Genomic DNA, 21,732 nt, shown 5'->3' with positions numbered 1-21,732 from the left:
ACAGTGAGCACCTGGCAGAGCAGGGATTTGAGCCCAGATGCTCTGTCACCGTTGTCTATGCTCTGAACCACTCACTCTCACGTCTCTCACAAAATGAAACGACACATACAAAGTGTTTTGTAAAGTTCAAACACTGACTTCTTTGGTAGTTATTATTTCTTCCTCCCAAAGCAACTCTCACCCTTTTACATTTACTGAGGTCTCAGATACCTTCCCAAATAGATAAAAGCTTTCTTGCATAAGTCTTAAAATACAAATACCAACTCAAGAGGGACCCTAGTGACATGGACACTGTCTCTGGAGAGAACCTTCCCATCTCAAGTGAGCAGGGACTGGAGGACACAAAGGACAGAAAGGACATAAAAAAGAGAAGTCAGAAACACTGATGTTTTGCTGATTTCACAACATGGTCTTGTGGCAGCTCCCATTAGTGTTGACTCAGGAACATAGTTGGGGAAAAAACTCGATTTTCTAAAATGTTACGCTTATGGCCAATGGTGTCCTTTCTTTTTCTTTTTTTAATTGAATTTGTTGGAGTGACATTAGTTTATAAAACCATATGGATTTCAAGTGTACAACTCAACAAAAATGGTTGTTTATTCCCAAGGCTGAAACTTCTAAAGGCATTTTTCCCCAAAAATGCAGCATGTCTCCAATAAAACTGTGGACTTCTCAAAAACTAGTGGGCAGCACCTAAAACCTCTTAGCCCATGCACTACTGTTCTTGTCAGTGGCATCTTATAACCTGAATATTTAGAACATCAGTGATAAGATTATTCTAGTTACTTCTAACCTTTCAAAACAGCTGCCACTTGCCAAGAGCTTAGTAGGCTCTCCTCCTGGGTTCTAACAATTGCTTTCAGGATGAAGAAACCCTTTCAACTGGACTCATAGGAACGTTCAGGGTCTGGGAGTGGTTCTGCTAACCCTGTCATGCACTCCCTGGTTTCAGCTAAAGACCAAGCTTGCACCTCTTGTTGAAAAGTACTTTTCTTGTAAACAGAAGTTTATGGTTATACACATGCCTCAAATGAAGTGTGTTTTCTACATGATAAAAACAAGAGCAAATATTTATACAATGTTTCCTCGTGCCAGGAACCCTCTAAGTGATACACACAGGCTCGTTTTCACAGCAACCCTAGGCGGTAGCTGTTATTATCATGCCCACGTTTCAGATGCAACATTGAGGCTTAGCGTTTAAATGACTTGTTCAAGATCGCTCAGCTAAGAAGTCGCAGAACTAGGATTATTATCCAAGTATTCTGAGAAGCTTCAGCGAAGAAGCCCTTACCTGTTCTACAATGTCACCACTCTAACAATTTAGTATATTAAGAATGGACTTACATTTTGCATTATTGCTAAATTTGGATCGAATTCTTCCTAGAGTTCCAGGCACTAAAGTAATATCATCCACATTAGTCAGGTAATTGCTCAAGAACTCGGTTCTATCACATGTGACATCTTCCATTCCTACAGGGAGGGAGAAAAAAAAGGATTTTTAAGCAATCTTAAAATTAAAATCTTAACACAGTTACTAACTAAAGATAACATCCATCATCTCCTTAATTACTTTTTAACAGCTTCATGCAAGCTTCTCACTCTCTTCTGAGATCTCTTAACTTGACTTTATTACATATTTTGATGTTCTTTATATAATCTTTTCACCAGACTTTGATTTAATATTATGCAGCATTAGAAGGTTCAAAATGCATCATCTCAATGATCATTTCAAGTCATTTAGCGAGAACAGCAAGGCAAAGGAAGTAAGCATAATCCTTTTTTTTTAGTCTATTTACACAGTCATTATGAAAAAGATCTATTCTTTTTTGTTCTTTCCTAGCTGGGGGTGGTGTAAATAACTAGAATATATAGTTCTGTGTCTCTTTTACAAAATGTCATTTTCCAGCTCTCTCTTTCTAAATATCTCCTGACTTGAGTACATAATTACCAGTCCCCACTCTGTCTCCACTGGTGGCCTTGGATGTTACTCACAAGACAATACTGGCAACAAGAGATGGGAAACGAAAATGTCAGCCCCGATGACCACCCAAACTGAAAAACAAAATAATGCTGAAAACGAGTCGTAAACAATGTAATCAGCCAGAACAGAAGTTTAGGAAATGGAAGACAAAAAGAGTGTAAGAGAATTTTCTGAACCAACAAATATCTCTCCCCATCCAAGACTTGTTTCCCAACCCCAACAAGGAAAATTTCTTGATCAGTGTTTAAAATAAATTAATAAAAACAAAAGCAAACTCAAGTCTTGGAATCATAGACTGTGGAGGCTGGTGGAGACCTTGATTGTCGTCTCAGAATTTATGAGATGACATGGAACTATGCAGGTTTACTCCACTGCTTCGCACAATCCAATAGGTACATGTTCTATAGGGGAAAGAAAAAAGTGATTCTATGAAGGACTGTCCCGAGGTTTTGGAATAGAAAACTATAAACCAGCGTGGCCTGGATCTAGTAAAATTCAAATGATCATTTCTGAGATCTTCGATCCAGACCTCTTTTTTTTTTTAATAAACAAATTAAAATGAAGAGAGAAATATCCCCAAATAACACAAGAATTATATATCTTACATTTTAACATTTAAACTCTCAGAAATAAAAATAAAAACAATAAACAGTTACTATGTTCTACTATAATGTTAACCTAGGAAGGGAAAGTCTACAAGCACATATTAATGGAAGCTCCCATTTATTACATTGCTAGGAAGTCACGCCACCTGAACAGTGGACCATTGCTCTTGCTTTCCAAGACTATATGTAAGGGGCTTCTGAAGCATCATCACCCTTCGCTGTCCAGGCTAATTCCATGTAGGTGGTGTGAGTGTTTTTATTCTACAGATGGGCAGGCTGAGGCTTGGGGAGGTCGCACAGTGTACACCAGTCAAATGGCTCTGAAGTAGAGCAGCACAATTTGGGCTCTGATAAAACTCATTCTTATCCCAAAGCCCAGGCTCAGAAACACTAGACCACACTACCTGTTAAGTAAGAGATGCTGTGGTTTACTGAAACCAAAACAATCTACTGGCAAAGCAAGGTTTTACTCTATCCAACACCTTTACAAGGCTCCAGCATGGGACTCACTGGGACCCACCTCCCTCTATGCATTTGGTTCCAACATGTCACCCAAATGCTCTTGACACGTCTGGGTAACTTTAGTTGAATCACTGTGTCCTATGCTCCAAAGTCTCTGTCTTTTTTTTGTGAATCAGCTTAACAATAACCCACCACCTTCGGACCAACTCTGTCTTTTTTTGTGTGTGTGACAGAGAGTGACAGAGAGAAGGACAGATAGGCAGGGAGAAAGAGAAATGAGAAGCATCAATTCTTCGTTGTGGCTCCTTAGTCTCCCTAGTTGTTCATTGATTGTTTTCTCATATGTGCCTTGACTAGGGGGCTACAGCAGAGCGAGTGACCCCTTGCTCACCCAGCAACTTTGGGTTCAAGCCAGCAACCATGGGTTCTGTCTATGATCCCATGCTCAAGCCAGCGACGCCGCACTCAAGATGGTAAGTCTCTACTCAAGCCAGCGAGCCTGTGCGCTCAAGCCGGCAACCTCGGAGTTTCGAACCTGTGTCCTCTGTGTCCCAGTCCAATGCTCTATCCACTACACCACAGGCCAAAGTCTCTGTCTTATCTGAAGCTCTCCACCAAATCAAACTATGGAGCATAATTTTGCAGAGGGTCACATTTAGTCTTTGCCAAAGCGCAAGTCAGTCCTACAGCCTTTTTATTTGTTTGTTTGTTTGTTTGTTTGTTTTTACCTTCTCATGGATCATCTAGAATATTCTGGAGTGAAAACTTCAGGCCCAGAGCAGAGCCTTGACTGGGGAAATTTGTCTTCATTTACTTTTAACAGAACTACTAAAGAGTCCACCAATTTTCCTCTTGCAAATCCTCTTCAGGAAGGGAGCAGCCCTGTGTTCCAGGGTCACTATTTCAGTCTGATAATTCTGGAATGCAGTGGCCACTTTCCAGAACTCAGCCTGAGCACTGGTGAAATAAGCATAATCTCAGAGGACCCCCTTCAGCCAGCCCTCTAATCATATAATGTTTATGATGTTCTTGATCACCTCAAAAAAGGAGTCATGAATTTTTTGACTTTATACAGTGATTTAGAAAAACTGCTTTGTAAGCTGCTTCTTCCTCTCTCTCAACTGTCTTCTCTACCAGAGCAGCGTTCTCTGGTTTTCTTCCTGAATTCCCTCAGTGGATGCAGGAAAATAATTTCATTTGCATGCCACTTCTTAGACAAAAATCCTATCTCTCTGCTTCCTTATCATATTTAGATTTATTTTTCAGTCTCATAAACCCTGTGAGCTCCTTTTGGGGATGTGGCTATCAAGGGTGGGGGTATTATCCTCTAATATGTCACATTCACAGAGGAAACTATTAATATAACAAGAAAATCACCAGGAACATTTTACTAAGAAGTAGATTTCTGTAGAAAGGCTTTTCCTGCAAAGAACAGGAGGATACAAGAAGTCCCTGGTTTTGATCCAAATGAACTTGGGATCACCTCAGGTCATCTCATAGTTTTGAGTCATGGCTTGGTATATCTTTCCCCCTCCTGATGAAATGGGGAAAGAGGTGAAGAACATGACCTGGGACTCAGAGGGCAAGAGTCCATTCTTTTCTTTGACAACATTAGTAACATCATCTATGAGTCTGTCCTACTGGCAAAGAAGAAGCAAAGCTTTACCATGGTCTCCAACAAAGATGACGTTGACACAGCGATGCAGCTTTAGTTGTTTCAGTCCGTCCATTAACTGCCCTACTGTTTTGTCAATTTCCCTCAGAGGATTTGTCATCTGGAAAAAGGAGAAAATTAGTCCCTTCAAGTTTTTTTTTCTTTTCCTTTCAGTTTCTCATAGATCTTCTACTCCTAGAACATTCTGGAAAAAAAACTTCAGGCCCAGAGGCAGAGCTTCGTCTAGGGAGATTTGCCTGTCATTCTTAATGGAAATCAGGTCTAAGTACTTTATTTGTATCATTTCAAGAGTATAAAATCTCTCCTCATCCAATCACTTTTAAGAAACTTTGATATAAAAAAAAATATAAGAAATGTAAAGGGCAACTCCTTTTTTAGAGATAGAATGCCTTTCTAAAATGCAACAATGTTCTTTAAATCCAAGAATTCTGAGAGTGAGCATAAAGTCAGGTAGATTGTTTTAGTTTCTTGTTTCCAAGGAGATGTCACAGTAGGCTTTGGACCACAGCAAGAAGATGAAGATTAAGTGATTCAAAAGCAATTCTGAGGTTAAATGGTAACCTTCACTGGATTCTAAATTAGAACATCACTAACACAAAGCAAGCCATCCAATGTTCCAGGTAACTGTCAATTTCTGAGAACAATAGATTCTCAACAGAAGAACCTCTTCTGAGAAACAAGCTACTGCTGCTTAATTTAGTCTCTGCCAAGCTGATTTTCGAGTAAAATAAGAAACTACAAGAGTCCTAACAAATAGAAGTGAACACCACTGATCTTGTTTTAGAGGGTGTCTTACTTAGCCTAACGAAAAGCAGAAACTCAGTTCTCTGAAGAACATTTCCAAAGCCTAAGCAACATTATCCATCTCCCATGTTCTTGCATCAAGTAGAAGTGCCTAGCAGCATGAATGTTCCCACATAGTACAAACCTCCCCTTCACGTTCATCTCAGCAATGGAAAGGCTTTCATGAAACAGCTCGTCAAAGACTTGACAGCACTTTGGGTAAGTTTTCCAATCCAGCTACAATTACACACATACACACAGGATGACCAAGATAAGAACAGAAGGGATCTGCATATCATTTTTCAGTCAGACACATAATATTATCTTCCATTAGCATCTTCTCAGATGACTCAAGACCTTTCCTCCTATCATGTCGTCCATAAAGCCAGTTGTCATCTTGTTTTTCTTCACCATGGGAGTCAGTATTTCAAATTCTGTCCCTTAGAGGAAATCATAAGAGAAAGGTTTCGGAATGATTTGGGCAGCACAATCTGAAGGGACTACGAGGTGGGGGACTAAGTCGCACTTGCTTCTGAGAAAACAATGCTCTCTTCTAAGACCTTGGCCTAGATCAAGAAATACTAAATACACAACATAAATTTGACCTTGACAAGGCCTTACTTTCCTTTACTAAACAAGACAACTTAGGTAAAAGCCTGAACCTACTTCTTAGTGATCAGTTCAGACCGTCATAAATGAGACAGTACTGTGGAGGCATCTGAAGGTTTCAAGACTCTTAAGCTGTAGTTTGTTATGAATATACTGGAAAGATGAGGAAGTACTCATGATCTCTATGTGAAAACCACACAATTCCATCTACCCATTACTTCCTCTTTCTGTCTCATCTATTCCCTTGCCTATATAACCCAAGGCCTTTTCAGAATTCTGAAGGTACCGACCACAAATCTAAGCCAATTTCCCATTGAGCTCTAATGTACATTATCTTTGAGGATTCCCCCAACTACCCTGCTGGGTTATTTTCAAGAACCAAGGCTGAAAACAAACTATTGTAACAAATTCTATGAATAAGTAGAAGCAAAGCCAGTAGCACTCCAGCCTACACGTGAATACAAGTTTTAGAGCAACCTACTCTAAAGAAAGCAGAAGGCTCTTTTTTCCAGTCTTGCTACAAGTCCAGGAGCTTTTCACATCGGTGTTAACCTCTGCAGTCCCAGATCCTCAGGATTCAAAGCCAATAATAAGGCACCAGAGTTTTGCTGAAACGTATTTGGCTGAGTTTAAAGCCAAGGCACTGAAAGAAACCTTCAACTCAGACCTGCCCGCCACAAAGCTTTGGAACAATAGGTCAACTTACTTTGTCCTGACGCGTTTCCACGGCATAATGATCCATCCTATGTACTTTTCTTCTTCTTTTCTTTGGAGGAGCAACTGGTTTTTCCTGTCTCCTCTTAGGGGTAACCTTCCTCTTAGGTCTCTTAGCCGGAGGAAGAGGTGAGCCATAACTACTCTCCTGTACTGGCGGATAGAGATGTCTGGGCTCAGAAGTCGTCTGTCCCTCTGGGTCAGGTAATAAAGCTCACACTTTGCCATGTGGGGTCATCAGAGCCTTAGTCAGAAAAACTAAGGCTCCATTAAGGGAGAAAAAGGTGGTCGGAGGGATTATCCAGGGATTTCTATAGAGAGAAGCCCCCCTAAGATGATCCTGATGCTGCTGTTGCAGTATCTTTACTGACAACAATAATATAAGTTAAAAGAATCTCGTCATGTAGGTTTCTTTTGGCTGAGGAGCCTTCCTGTTCCACATGGATATATCTGAAGGCGACACAGAGTTCTGCGTTTCCAAACTCCTGCCTTAGGGAGACACTGGTCCTTGCTTATGAAAAGCTCTCCATTTAAAGAGTACTAGCTGAAAATAAAGTAGAATATTAGCCACATGGACATTTCAACGTGACAGTGGGGTTCATGTCAGTGGTTCCAATTCAGGATTGGATAGGTAGTTATTCACACCACCAACTATATCAAAGCAACTGTCACCTTTATTGGCAAGGAACAGGAAAAAAAAATTTAAACCAAGGGTGGAATAAAATACAAATAATAAGTAATCCTCCCTGGTCATGAATGTTATTTCCATAAATCAGGACTTTCAGCAGCAGAGAGAACTTGTCAACTGACAATTTAAGTTTCCAGTACAGAGAAACTGTATACCATGAGATAACCATAAATAGAACTGTCTCTTTTTTTATTATTTTAATTCTCTTGTAAAATTAGGTAAAATGTGAAAAGTCATCAAGATCTCTTCATCTTAGTACACATATCAAGAAAGAGTTGACTTACACTCTATCAGAAATCCCGTTGGGGGGGGCATAGTACTATGTACCTTGTTTTGAACATCTATAGTGCAATAAAGGGCTGCACATAAACTGAGTAAGACAGATATAACCTTTTGGGACTTCCCAAATGCTGGGGATAACCAGCCCCCTGATTTGCTGATGGTGCAAAGGTGAATTAAAGCAGCAAGCTCTGCTGTCTACCTAGCTGATTTCTCTGGGTGGGACTGTCCGGAGAATCATTCAGATGCAGAGAGGGGCAGGAGGAGGAACAATGTTAGTGTATCCACAAAGGAGGCCATCTGCCATGCGGTTTCCCTGTTCCCAGAGCAAGCGACTGCAAAGGTACCTTTTGGTCTCATCCTCTCTCTCTGGCAGAGCGATTGAAAGACATAGCTCCACAGACCCTGGTTGGCTTTGGTTGTTTTTTTTTTAAGGCTTCTAGTTTTAGGCAATTCTCCATAGAAGAGAAGCAGAAGGAAAAAAAGAAGGCTTCCCATTTCATGGTCACCAAATCCATTCAGCTAGAGCTCAAGTCTGCCCATCAGACACCCAGCCTTTTTGCAAGACACCTCAACATTCCAAAGACGCTGAAGGCGGGCCCTTCTAATGGTAGCGGGTTAGAAGAGCAGCAGGAGGAACAGGATTTAGCCAAAATGAGTTTTCATCCAGTGATTACAGTGCAAATACTTCCTTCTTCGAATGTTAGAGGTAGACGGAAGCTAAGTATTCACTGACCAGCCATACTTTAGTCTGACTTTAGAAGATTTAGCCTGAGGTTATTAAGAGGATGGGAGGGGGAGGGGCAAATTTCCCTGCTTTTCAGAAGGATACTTTGCCATCTGAAGGTTGAGTCACTAGTCAGCCAAAGCTCTGCCTCTAGGCCCGGAAGAGCAGCCGAACGAGGGGTCACAGAGAAAGCATAGAGAGTCAAAGAGAAAAAGATTGCGCCAATAATCAAAAGCAAGCATTATTTCTGAACATTCACCATTACACTATGAAACCAGGAGCAATACACCGTTTCTTGAAACTATCAGCCCCATGTTTGGTCATCTAATTGAATAGCCTTTGCGAATTGTCCTGGAAAAAAAAGTATACTCAAATATTAAGCAAGAAAGTATAAACTTCAACTGTGTGGTATGTAACACATAACATCTTGCTAAATTGAATCATTTCAATGGAATTTCAAGTGCAAGATATTTTCTCATTGATGGAAAACACAGCATGTAACTAATTTAAAAAATAATATTTCGGCTACTATAATTTTTATATGCACAATAAATGTATATGATGGATGTCTACATATATAAACCAATTAGTCTACAACAGAAAAGAGGTTTTGCTAACTTGCTTTGGTTTTGTGTTTTAGAAGTATCAACTATTTTTTTTTCTTTCAGTAAAAATAAGATTGCTAGCACCAGATAAAAAGTGGTTGACATCTGAAAATATCCTTTGTATTAGGAGAAGAAAGTTTTCCAGGCTGTAATTACGGAAGACTCGTTTCAAGATATCTAATCAAGACTACTTTACCCAGTCAATATGTGAGAATACCCCTGTTATAATAAGTATTAATACTAAAAAAAGGAAAAAAAAAAAAAAAACAAAGCATGAATGAATACTTCCAACTCTTAATTCAAAAGTTGTACAAGAAAAATCACCATTTGTACATTTATGAGCAAACTAAGCATACAACCATCATTACAGCAAATTAAAGCATACTATATTATACCTCATTTATCATTGCTCAGAACTTAAAAAAAACATTGTGGTTTACTTCTTAAAACACACACACACATACACTTTCACAGAAGGAATTATAACTGAACTACATACATTTAGAAGTCCAGAGAGGTTCGTTGACAAAGAATGTTTATTATGAAGTTATATAACTTTTTCAAGCTTAGTTTTTGGTTTTTTTTATTCATTTTAGAGAGGAGAGGGAGAGACAGAGAGAGAGAGAGGAGAAACAGAGAGAGAGAAGGGGGGGAGGAGCTGGAAGCATCAACTCCCATATGTGCCTTGACCAGGCAAGCCCAGGGTTTCGAACCGGCGACCTCAGCATTTCTAGGTCGATGCTTTATCCACTGCGCCACCACAGGTCAGTCCAAGTTATATAACTTTTAAGGAAATGAGGATTATAAGGGCTTACTGGAAAAAGCCAAGTTTTGACATAAACTGTTCTGTATAATTTGAACATAGTTATTAACTGAGCACTTTCCTTATCTCCTGGACTGAAAGAGGGATAAATAAACTCCAAGGGAAGAACCCTGGTCTGGGCGTGAGAAGCTCTGAGGTTCTATCTCTAAGTTCACTTACCAGCCATCACCTCGAATAGCCCCAAGCCTCTTTAATATCAGCCTCCTGCTTTTAAAAGAATGGTTATACTGCCTGACCAGACGGTGGCGCAGTGGATAGAGCGTCGGACTGGGATGCGGAGGACCCAGGTTCAAGATCCCGAGGTCACCAGCTTGAGTGTGGGCTCATTTGGTCTGAGCAAAGCTCACCAGCTTGGACCCAAGGTCACTGGCTCAAGAAAGGAGTCACTCGGTCTGCCGAAGGCCCACTGTCATGGCACATATGAGAAAGCAATCAATGAACAACTAAGGTGCCGCAACAAAAAACTAATTGATGCTTCTCATCTTTCTCCGTTCCTGTCTGTCTGTCCCTATCTATCCCTCTCTCTGACTCTCTCTGTCTCTGTAAAAAATAAAATAAAAAAAAAAATAAAAGAATGGTTATATCAAATTGCCCTCCCCCCCAGCAACAAAATCTCTATTTTGCCAATGCCACAGGGTCTTTTAGGGGATATTATTATCTACACAAAGTTAAACCTTTAAATAGGGCACATGGAACTGCTTAGAGGTTGTTGTTTTTTTTTAACATTTTTAATAAAATGTGGTTCTTTCTGTTCACTTTAATCTCCAAGAAAGTCATCCTAAAGATAAAACGGCCACACTTGGCGCTGGCAAGAATAAGATTGGTGTTTCGTGTATGCAGATGTCTCTCCCATTTTATCATTTGTGTTTCATAATCGTGCAACACTGGTTAAACATCAAAGGGTTAGAAAAAAGAGCACCAGACTTATACGACTTCAGTGATTTAAGGCAAGCTAAGAATGCTTTTAAATAGCCATTAGTTTCCAGTGCTTTAAAAAATCATCACTGATTTAATGTTAAAGCTTCAGAAATACTCATGGCCCTTTGGTATTTACTGTCTTTACTTAAATATGCTGCATGTTGCTCAAAAGTACTTAAAACAAGTATTATCTGTATTATAGTTATCCTACTTATCCTTATGCTGAACACAGGGAACTAAATTATAGCCAACAGTGTTGTCATGATCTAACAGGGAATTGAAGTCAATTTCCATCAAGAAAAAATTTGAAATTATTCTCATCCAGAATCATATTTTAGTATGTTGGTATAGACCACACCACCCTTGTAAGAAAGCATAGTGGGAAATATTTAAAATATTAAAAGGTTTAGATTTGTCAGCTACATGGTAGTTTAAAATGATATGTGCTAAAATGTTGGAGGTCTTTCATCTGGAGATGAAAGAGAAACATAATAAAACATCACCATCCCTTTCTCCCCCTAAATTTGAAGTTACGCTGGCTACTTACTATCTTACAGATTGTCTTCTAGTAAGATTCCTTAGTGTCTGATAAAGGGTGACACCCTGCTCTGCTAACCAGATTCATTGAACAATATTTCTCTAGATTAAGAATTTGTTTGGCCTGACCAGGCGGTGGCACAGTGGATACAGCATCTGACTGGGATGCCGAGGAGCCAGGTTCGAGACCCCGAGGTCGCTAGCTTGAGCGCGGGTTCATCTGGTTTGAGCAAAGCTCACCAGCTTGGACCCAAGGTCGCTGGCTTGAGCAAGGGGTTCCTCGGTCTGCTGAAGACCCACAGTCAAGGCACATATGAGAAAGCAATCAATGAACAACTAAGGTGTCGCAACGAAAAACTGATGATTGATGCTTCTCCTCTCCCCGTTCCTGTCTGTCTGTCCCTATCTATCCCTCTCTCTGACTCTATCTCTGTAAAAAATAATAATAATAATAAAAAAATTTAAAAAAAATTGTTTGCCTTTTGGAGGGAATGGTTATGTTCATACTCTCAAGTGGGGCGATGGTTTCACAGGTATATACTGATCTCAAAATTTATCAAATAAAAAAGTGCCGTGGATTTTAATACATGCCCTGCTAAGGCTGGTAGAGCTGTTTAGATGATCTACTCTGAACTGCATAGTCATTTTAAGGGAATTAAATGCCAGTTGCAATGTTTTATATTGCAGTTTTTATGTCCTTTTCATTCCTGTCCCAGTGTTGGGAAATGTCAACCCTTCTCCACCCTTCACCTTCTGAGTGAGGCCTGCAGGGCTGGACTGTCCCTTCCCATGAATACCAAGTCTAAAATATATTTGAATAGCAAATCAATCTGAAATGAAATTCCTGCAAAAGAAATAAGTAAGTTGAAGATTTTTAGAAACCTTTTTAGTGTAATTCTTTGACAGTGAACCTTTCAGATACATATATCCCAACAGACTTTGTACAAATCATGAAATAGGATGACTACATCAGGTTGCTCAGGGACACAGGTTCTCCTTGGGAAAATGATAAACTACTAACCTCAGGGCCAAAAGGGCCATATTTGTGTCCAGAGAAATCGGGTTGCTCCGAATAGAAGGCATACACGGAAGGCCTGTGGGAAATTAGGACGGTTCAGAATTTCCCCAAACCACACATAACAAAGAACACCAAATGTCCCTGCATATTAACCCTTTGAGTAGTGAGTTTTTGTTAACCCTTTGAGTGAGGACGTGCATGAACGTTTGTACTACTCAAAGGGTTAAAAAAAATCCTCTCGTATCAATTAATCTCCCAACTGCTATTAGTCTTACCATGAAAAACAGCACGCCCCATGTGTTTTTGGTTTGGTTCATTTGGTTTGGTTTTGTTCAGTTTCTACTGCTTCTACATCCACCATTCCCAGCATCACCCCCACCATGGTAGCGCCTGGCACTAACTTCAGGCATCAAGCATGACAAGTGAAAATCTGTACACACACTCAGGTCTTTGAGCCGCAGGATAATAGGGCCCAGTGACAATTCACATAGGCCATGCAACCCGCAGCCTGAAAGATCAAGTCCAGTAAAATGAAAAGCCAGTCCTAACGCTTCCCCAGTCCTTGGGATGCTGTAGGTCTATTCATCAAAGCCAGGGACCCCTTAAACTCTGGGGTAGTGGCCAGGATCAACAGCTGTAGTATGCCATGTAATTAAATGCTCCCCAATAACTTACATCAATTGTATCCTTCTTAGAGAAGCAATATTTAAGACTAAGAACCACAAAACTTTTAGAACACTGAGCCTGGGCCGTGCTTCTATTTCCATCTATACAGTTTCTCACCCAATTCTGTCCTAAGATTAAAATATACTGAAGAAAAAAAAAGAGAAAGAAACAATACCTTTCGTTGTCTGGCAGGGTGAGCCACTGCAGTATGGTTAATATTCTCCGCTCGTGAGGGATGACCCTGGAGGGCAAAACAAGCAAAGCATGATGGGGGTTTTGTATGGTAATAACAAGCAAAGCATGATGGGAGTTTGGTAGGGTACCAAGCAAAGCTTGATGGGAGGTTGTGTGTCTGCAAATTCCAACCTGATAAACATTTGCTCTTGCTCCCAGGTCATGTGCTCTCTCTCTGTTTACCACCATCTGTTTGCATTTCCTTGTCGTAAAAGGGCCTCGTTCAAATCAGTGTTTGAACTACCATTTGCGATATATTACATTGCTCAGCCACAGAGGAAAAGACTGGAAACTCTGATTCCCAGTCAAATGAGGAACCTGCTTTGCTGATCAGAGACTCATCTGCAGGCAGAAAGGATCCCAGACTCAGAATCATTGCCATTTAGTGGGTAAAGCTGTTAGCTGTGGCCACAGAGGGTCCAGGATTTACATCCCAGATCTGCCTCTTGAGGGCGGTGTGACCTTTCTTGACTTCTAGGCCTTTTTTTATTTCTTTTGGCCTCAGTTTACTGACCTGACCGGTAAAGTAAAAATAATAGCAAAACACACTGCACTGATTGGCTGCAAAGATGAAATGAGACAAAATAGGCAAAGGGCATGGCGAGTTCTATCCCATAGTAAATACTAAAAAATTGTATTAATGGTCAGAATTAGTTATCATTCTATCTTTAAGCAGATACATGCCTTTAGAAAGAAACCTGAAACTTGAAGTTCCTTCTGTATAAATAAGAGGTTTAGAAAGGCATTCTTGAAATTCTCTTCTAGATCTATAAAAATCTATCAGGAATGGGCACATATAATTATGAGACTGACAGAAAGGGTATAATCTTCATCCGCAATGACTTTTGTGTTTAAGTCTCATTCTTCTGTTGAAATATAATTACTCTAAATCTGGCATCGCTGTAAGAGCTCTTGGCTAACGTGCTAGCGCTGTATCCTTGACTGAGTTACATGAAGATGCTCACAAGCTGAGTGATGTCTTTATTTACAGGGACATTTGCTTATGCTTTCCTGACAAGGAGCACAGCATGCTTTCCTGCTCCTCCATCCAGCACTAGGCATTAGAGCATGTTTATGATGAATTCAAACTGAAGTCCAAGTTTAACAGTGGTTAGCAAAAAACTACTGCGGCCGAGAGTGAACTCTAGTGTAAATTGTGGTCTTGGGTGATGATGATGTGTCAGTGTAGATTCATCACTTGTAACAAATGTCCCACTCTGGTGAAGGATGTTGATAACTGGAGAGGCTGTGCCTGTGTGGAGGTGGGGGGTGGGGCTGGGTAGGAAATCTCTGTGCCTACTGCTCAGTTTTGCCATCAATCTACAACCACTCCTAAACACTATTCAGAATTTATTATGGAATGTTGGGTGAGTTATTTAAAGGTTTACTCTTTGCGGATGTGAGCAAGAGAGAGCAAGGAGAAAGACAAGTTTTCAGAGCCATGGTAGAAGGCTGGCGCTGGCAGGATCTCTAATCAAGCCTCCCCATCCCAGCCCCCACCAACTCCAGCCTTCTCTGATGGAGTAGGGATTTATCACTCCTCTGGGTCCCTCTCTGTCTGAGACTATCTTACCAACCCCAAAACATCCTGTTTAACATAAAATGAATTCTCATTTAAACAAATTCCAGTGCTATTGAATAAATCTGACCCTGTTTATTTTATTCTATAATTGAATTAGAAGCAGGCATAGCACTCACGTTAATCGCTTGAGATATTTAATTCTTCAGCCTTAGAAATCCTCTGTATCTGAACAAAGTAATTACATATTTTGAATTCTTTCCTAACTTAAAAAGAAAAGTGAATGCCTTTTCCATTTTATCTTACTTCACTAGGTACCTTCAAGCTGTTTGATTTTATGGAATTGGTGTTAAGTCACAAAAGTGGACTCTGCTGAACTCGCTTGATGCTCATGGAAAAATACTGTATTTCCCTCATGTATAATTTGCACCTTAATTTTGGGGCCCGAAATTTGAAAATAAAATGTCTTACATAAATTATTGAAGTCAAGTTTTATTCATCATAAAATTCATACAAGCACAAAAAAGTGGGAAATGCAAGTAAAAAATCTACAGCCACTGTGTAAGACGTACCCAGTTTTTAGACCCCAAATTTTTCTAAAAGGGGTACATCTTATACATGGGGAAATACGGTTTGTGTCAAGCTCAGAATGCTCTCACCCTTTAACCCTTCCCTTGGGTGGGGTGCTTGACCACTAGAGAAAGGCAGGGAATAAAAGCATCAGCTCTGAGGTCAGATGGTCTGGGTTTGAATCCTGACTCTACATGTGTTGGTGAGGAGACTTTGACAAGTTACCTAAGCTTTCTGTGTCTCTCTAACACGATGGTAATAATATTACCTATCTCCTGAGATTGTGGTAAGGATTAAAAGACATAATATGTATAAAGCACTTAGAATAATGCTTGGCACATAGAAAGAGTTTAGAAAAATGTTGGCTTTTATCATTATGTACTGGATTCACAGGTCTCAAGAGAAGATACACTCATTTATGAAATATTTTTTAAAAGCTTATTATGTTCAAGGCATTTGTGGAGATACAAATAAAGATATAAGACACTCCTATCCCCAAAAAAACTATTATAGAGGAGTCACTATTCTCTGCTTGGAAAGATAAGCAGGTCATTACATTTTCTGGGCAGGGACTGAATGTGTGTGTGTGTGTGTGTGTGTGTGTGTATGCGCGCGCGCGCTAAGATAACAACATTGGAGGTCTGAGTATTCATCCTAAGTGTGACTTTGGGCACAACATTTTACCTCTCTAAGCCGTAACAGTGTTCCAATCTCGAAAATGAGGTATTATACAAAATTGTCTTTAAATTTCTTAGGAGTTCTAGATTACCTTTATGAAATAACCACAGACCAAAAAGACATGGCCCTTTCCCATCAGTGTTTGAAATACAGTTCAGAGTCATCACAGCCAAATCTGACAAAGGAAGAACATACGTCCACACAGAAAGGGAAATGGGGTCATGCTGCTGCCTTGACCATCACTGACTGAAAAAGAATTTGTCCTGAGACCTCAGACCTCAGACCTCACATAGTAGGCATGGTTTTAAAAAAAAAAAAGAAAGAAAGAAAGGAAAGAAAGAAAGAAAGAAAGAAAGAAAGAAAGAAAGAAAGAAAGAAAAGAAAAGAAAAATCACTTCTGTTAGCAGATGAGGTATTTAGTGATAAACAAATTATCTTAAGATATATATAGCCATTATCTGGTCAATGTTGAAAGATATAATGTGAACAAGAAAAATAGCATTTATTTGCTGTTCTCCTACTAAGCACTTTAAATAAGTTAAATCACTCTACCTTCACAACACCCTATGATGATGATACTATCACTCCCATTCAAAGGTGAGGACACTGATTTACTGAGAGATTAAGCCACTTGTCCAAGGTCAACAAGTGGTCTATTAAGTGGCGGAGCTGTGATTAAAATCAATCCAAACAATCACATACAAAAAGAATTACTGCCCTTGGACATGAATTGACATTTAAAAAAAAAATGCCATGGAGCATCAGCTGAGGATAATTTTGAAATGAAGTACAATCACTTAAAAAGCAAGAATAATTCTAGGTCGCAGTACAGAAAGAACTACGTTAAAAAGATGGCCTTCAAAGTCTATGGTTTGAATCTGCTTTTAAATTTAAAATTTTTACAAATATACTTTGTGTAGGTTTCCTTGACACATACTCCATTAAATAACCGGAAGTATGACCATGTTTTTATTGTTTCAAAACTATTTTTTTTAAAAATGAATCCAAGTCACTTCCAAGATAGAGAGATACAAGAACAATGGTCTGAGAAGCAAAGCAAAACTGTCCCTCAGAACCAGAACACTGTGCCTTTTCAATGAAGCTTTGGAGCAGTTTTGGGGATAAGGGTGGGACTAAGTATTAATTATGCTGTTAGCTCCTCTCCATTTTGCCAGGCAAATATGTTGTCCAAAAGAAGAAATCATTTATGACAGTAAAGGGTCCAAACAAAATGTAATGCATACAATTAAATTGGTAAGTCAACAAGCCATCGACATGAAGTGGTATCATGTCTAACATGCACACATGTATTTTTCAACTCAGAGAACCTCTTTTACAAAAGCGGGGAGGAGATAAAAGACTTTTAAAGGGATATTCTATCTTAGTTTCAAATCACCAAACCCAATTTCAACTTAGGCATTCAAATCTGAAAAAGCAACTTTTAATCCTGAATTTGGAGACTATAAACAGCACCATTCTGGAGTCGTTTAAACCTAGGATCGCTGTCAGCACACTACGATTATTGAATAGTCAGATTTTTGTTAAGGAGTATGGGGCAAACATAGAAACAGCTTTACATGTTTTTTTTAAAAAAAATAGAAGGAACATCTCAGCTGGGAACAAAATCCCCTTGGAAGTTGAAATAGATTCCTTTTCTTACTAAGGGCCTTAAACATAATCAACATGTTGACACTTTGATTAGGTAAGTTTCTTCTATTTTATGAACGTTAACTACTAATCTCTCCATCACCTAAGTGGGGGAGAGCAGTGGTCCCATTTTTTTAATGAGGTAAATCCTGAAGATCGGTGGGAAAATGGGGTGAATACAGAGGCTTCCCCTTGTCTCCTGTCTGGAATATCCAACCTCTAGACCACCACATCAGCCTGAAACCACACTAGATTTTTAAAGTCGTGAACCAAAATAAACATAGTATGTCATAATAAATGATAATACAAACCACCACCCTGAATAGTCTAAGAGAAATATACATTCCCTGGGCAGCAGGTTAGCAAAAACCTCTCAAAGGAGACAGAAAACTTTAAAGAATGAATAGAAGAGAAATAGAAGATCTTCCTTACATTCTCTTAAGAAGATGTGGGATAAAAGAGAGATACAAGAGAAAGAGGGGAGGGGGAGGAGGAGGGGAGAACAGAGACAGGACGTCTGGAAAAAATAACTAGAAGGTTATGCTGAATCAGAAAATATTCCTAAATTTAGGTACTTCCCCATTTAACTGAAATGAAATAAAGTCGAATCAATGTGACATGCATGGAATCGTAAGTGTGATTTCACAAACATGGACAAAATAAAGGTAACTTACACAGACCAGAAGAATGTCCCAGCTTTCACCCCTTGCTTGGTGGCTGTAATCCATAGCTAATGAGGAAAAATATAAGAGGCTTACAACATGTTCTGAGTTTGGGTCAAAAAAGAAAAAAAAGTTTTCAAATAGATTAGAACAAGCTAGCATATACCTTAACCACACCATAAATTTTACGTTATTTGCAACCATATTTTTTTCACATCTGGAAATCAGAATCATTATTTCCATAAATGTTATTTGATATGTTCACTGCAAAGGCTTTCAAAAGCTCCGCTGTGATTCTAGTGGCATATTTAAAAACTCTGATGTCAACTCAAAAGTCTCTTCTGTACCTTTCTTGTCTGATTCTTGTTTCGAACATCACACTTCTATGGCAGAATTCTAACCATCAAAGGACCCAGGAGTGGACCATATGTTTCCTTTACTATTGAAAACCTACAGAGGAGAATCCCAATTTGGCACACAGATGTCAGGATCTTGAAGCCCAGCTTTGTCTTGTTTTTTTGATACGAGGTGAATGAAAAGGGGAAAATATTATTTTTTTTATTCTGGATTTTCCTTTGTATCTTTTACTTAGCCTGTTGGTAAAATGGAATTTTCAGAATAAGTTCCCAGAATAAGTTAGCTGAACCAAGCATTTCATTAAAGCTTTTAATATATTCTTCCCAGCATATGTCATGAGAGGCAGAAGATAGGGCAGTGAAGAACTCGAGTTCTGCAACGAGACAGCTGGCTTTTAAGTCTTGTCTCTGCCATTTACCAGCCACCTGGTCCTCCAGCAAATAACTTAAGCTCCCTGTGCTTCAGTTTCCTTTAAAATGTAGATAATGTTACCTAGCACGTTGGATTAGTCTAAGCTTTAAGGAGTTAATACATTGAAAGTCATTAAAACCGTGTCTTAGCATTTGGTAAACGCATGACCAGTTTTTATCTTAATTATTGTGTAATAACGGAAACAAAGATCATCCAGTTATTCTAGGAACATGAAAAACAACCTAGGATGGTCAGTGTCCCACTGAAGAGAAGTTTATGAGAAGAAACCCACTCATTCTCTTTGGGAGGCAAACAGGAAGAAGACATGTGGCTTGTTTGTTCTAAGACCGAAGCAGAAACGGTCTAGGAATTGCAGCCGCTCCGTTTTCTGGTTTCATTGCATGCAGACTTTGAGAGTGTCTTACTGACTCCAGTGAAAACCCCTGGTTTTTGTGATCAAAGGGGTAGTTGGAAGGTGTAAGGTATGGAGGAGGTTGCCTTGGTTTTAGAAGGGTCAGAGACGTCTGGCCTGGGAGAGTACTGCAAAGGTCCCCTTTTCTTTGGGAGGGATTGAAAATCCCTACCCTCCTAATCACAGCTGTTGCAGCTGGTGAGTGAGGTATGGGGCAGGCGGGCATATGCACCCTCTCAGATCCTGGATGTCATGGAAGAGGTGGGGTCCCATTGGAATGAATCGGAGAGATAAGGATCTCAGGTGCTCCAAATACCATTTCAGGGTTTGGTCTCTAGAGTATATTTCTACCTTATGTACAAACTCTGGCATGCCCAGGTGCCCAAGCCTAGGCAGGATTCAAAATGTGTATGATGGGCCCTGGCCGGTTGGCTCAGTGGTAGAGCATCGGCCTGGCGTGCAGAAGTCCCGGGTTTGATTCCCGGCCAGGGCACACAGGAGAAGCACCCATCTGCTTCTCCACCCCTCCCCCTCTCCTTCCTCTCTGTCTCTCTCTTCCCCTGCCGCAGCTGAGGCTCCACTGGAGCAAAGATGGCCCGGGCGCTGGGGATGGCTCCTTGGCCTCTGCCCCAGGCGCTAGAGTGGCTCCGGTCGCAACAGAGTGATGTCCCGGAGGGGCAGAGCATCGCCCCCTGGTGGGTGTGCCGGGTGGATCCCGGTGGGGCGCATGCGGGAGTCTGTCTGACTGTCTCTCCCTGTTTCCAGCTTCAGAAAAATACAAAAAAAAAATGTGTATGATGGAATTTCATTCAGTCATGTTCCAGCGGCTCCACTAGCAAGAAAATGCACTCAAGTCAAGTGCTGGACACCCCCCTGGACACAGGTGCCTAGTGTTAAGTGATTGATTTTCATACTTACTTTAATTTCCAGGGCACCACTTAGAGTATGCTTAGGCTAACAACTTCCTCGAAAATTCAGTGGCTTGCTTTTTTTTCAAGAAAGTGGTGCTCGGTGATATTTGGCAGATAGGAAATGTGAGATCAATCTGGGGTTTCCTAGTGGATCTTATCTTATTTTTTAATGCAATTTTGTCAACTGATGACTCTGCACTTTCAAATGCTGTGCTGTGGAACACATGCTGATGTTGGTGTTATCTAGGCGACAGGAAGCCCTATAAATAGCTTTTCGCTCAGTAATACTCGAGTGCAAAGGTTCTCAGAAGCAGTCTTTGCAGTGGTGCAAGGAGAGAGCGGATTATCCCAATGCCAAAGTCAGGACAGTTTGTTCCTTATACTTTTCTGTACTTCCCCCAATTAACAGCATTGTAATCAGAAAAAAATTAACTAATTGTAGAAAGAGATGTGCACTGTGAAAAAAATAAAAGTTCAAAATTTTAATTTCTTCTCATAAAAATAAAAGAGAAGCAAAATATTTCTCTCTGCTTCTTGGTAAACATCATGTTGACCATATTTTCTAAAAGAAAATCGGCAGCACGGTCAGAGAAGTGCAAAAAGGGAGAACTAAGAGAGAACACTTGAAATCTGAAAAAACATTTAAAAATTTCAAACGAGAGGATTCTCACAGTAACGAAGCCGGCCAGTCAGGTTTAGCAAATCGTACTAGACCGAAGAATGAAGAAACTTCTTAAGTTAAATCAGACCATAAGCAGCTATAAAAGGCCTTTGCAGGTCATATGTATTTATTATATTTCAGAAATCAAATCTAGTGAGTGCAGAGAAAAAAAAGCATTAAATCATTGGTCCAAAAAAGGAAAAACAAAAGGAGAGAGAGAGAGAAAGAAGTTCCAAGTTCCTTGTTAATTCAGAGAAACAGAATTATGATTTCTCTGAATCTGAATGTAACATAAATTTTCTGAGATTAGTAAAACAACACAGTTAAAAAAAATTAAAAAAAAACAATGTGCTAAGACAGTGGGTTTGGACACACACCCCTTTCCCCCAAATATGTCTTCCCTTGCTCGCTTTATCTAGAGATAAGGTTTTCAACATGTGTGTCCTAGAAGTTACAGTTTGAAAGGGGGACAAAGGGGAATAATAATGTACCTTCTGGATATGGTGTCAGGGGAATAAAAGGAATAAAAGTTTTCCCTCTGCAACTCGAGGACTGAAATTTCACATTTGAACATTTTGAA

General features: G+C 39.8%; 1 protein-coding gene across 4 annotated transcripts in view; it reads right to left on the bottom strand.

The window, feature by feature from the left end:
- Positions 1–21,732, bottom strand: part of ENPP2 (ectonucleotide pyrophosphatase/phosphodiesterase 2) — a 104,496-nt gene that overhangs the window by 31,539 nt on the left and 51,225 nt on the right. For 3 of the 4 annotated variants that reach the window (XM_066265765.1, XM_066265763.1, XM_066265764.1), the window contains exons 9-13: positions 18,413–18,468; positions 13,266–13,331; positions 12,428–12,500; positions 4,715–4,823; positions 1,345–1,470 (exon numbers count right to left, since the gene is read on the bottom strand). In XM_066265765.1, coding sequence (XP_066121862.1) covers positions 1,345–1,470; positions 4,715–4,823; positions 12,428–12,500; positions 13,266–13,331; positions 18,413–18,468 — 430 coding nt within the window. Of the gene's footprint in view, positions 1–1,344; positions 1,471–4,714; positions 4,824–6,821; positions 6,978–12,427; positions 12,501–13,265; positions 13,332–18,412; positions 18,469–21,732 lie in introns of all 4 variants that reach the window. The other variant, XM_066265766.1, reaches the window with a different exon arrangement.

This window comes from Saccopteryx bilineata, chromosome 3, assembly GCF_036850765.1.
Source record: "Saccopteryx bilineata isolate mSacBil1 chromosome 3, mSacBil1_pri_phased_curated, whole genome shotgun sequence".
NCBI classification, from domain to species: Eukaryota; Metazoa; Chordata; class Mammalia; order Chiroptera; family Emballonuridae; genus Saccopteryx; species Saccopteryx bilineata.
The sequence above is the reverse complement of the archived record's forward strand: the minus strand, read 5'-3'. Positions and strand labels throughout refer to the sequence as shown.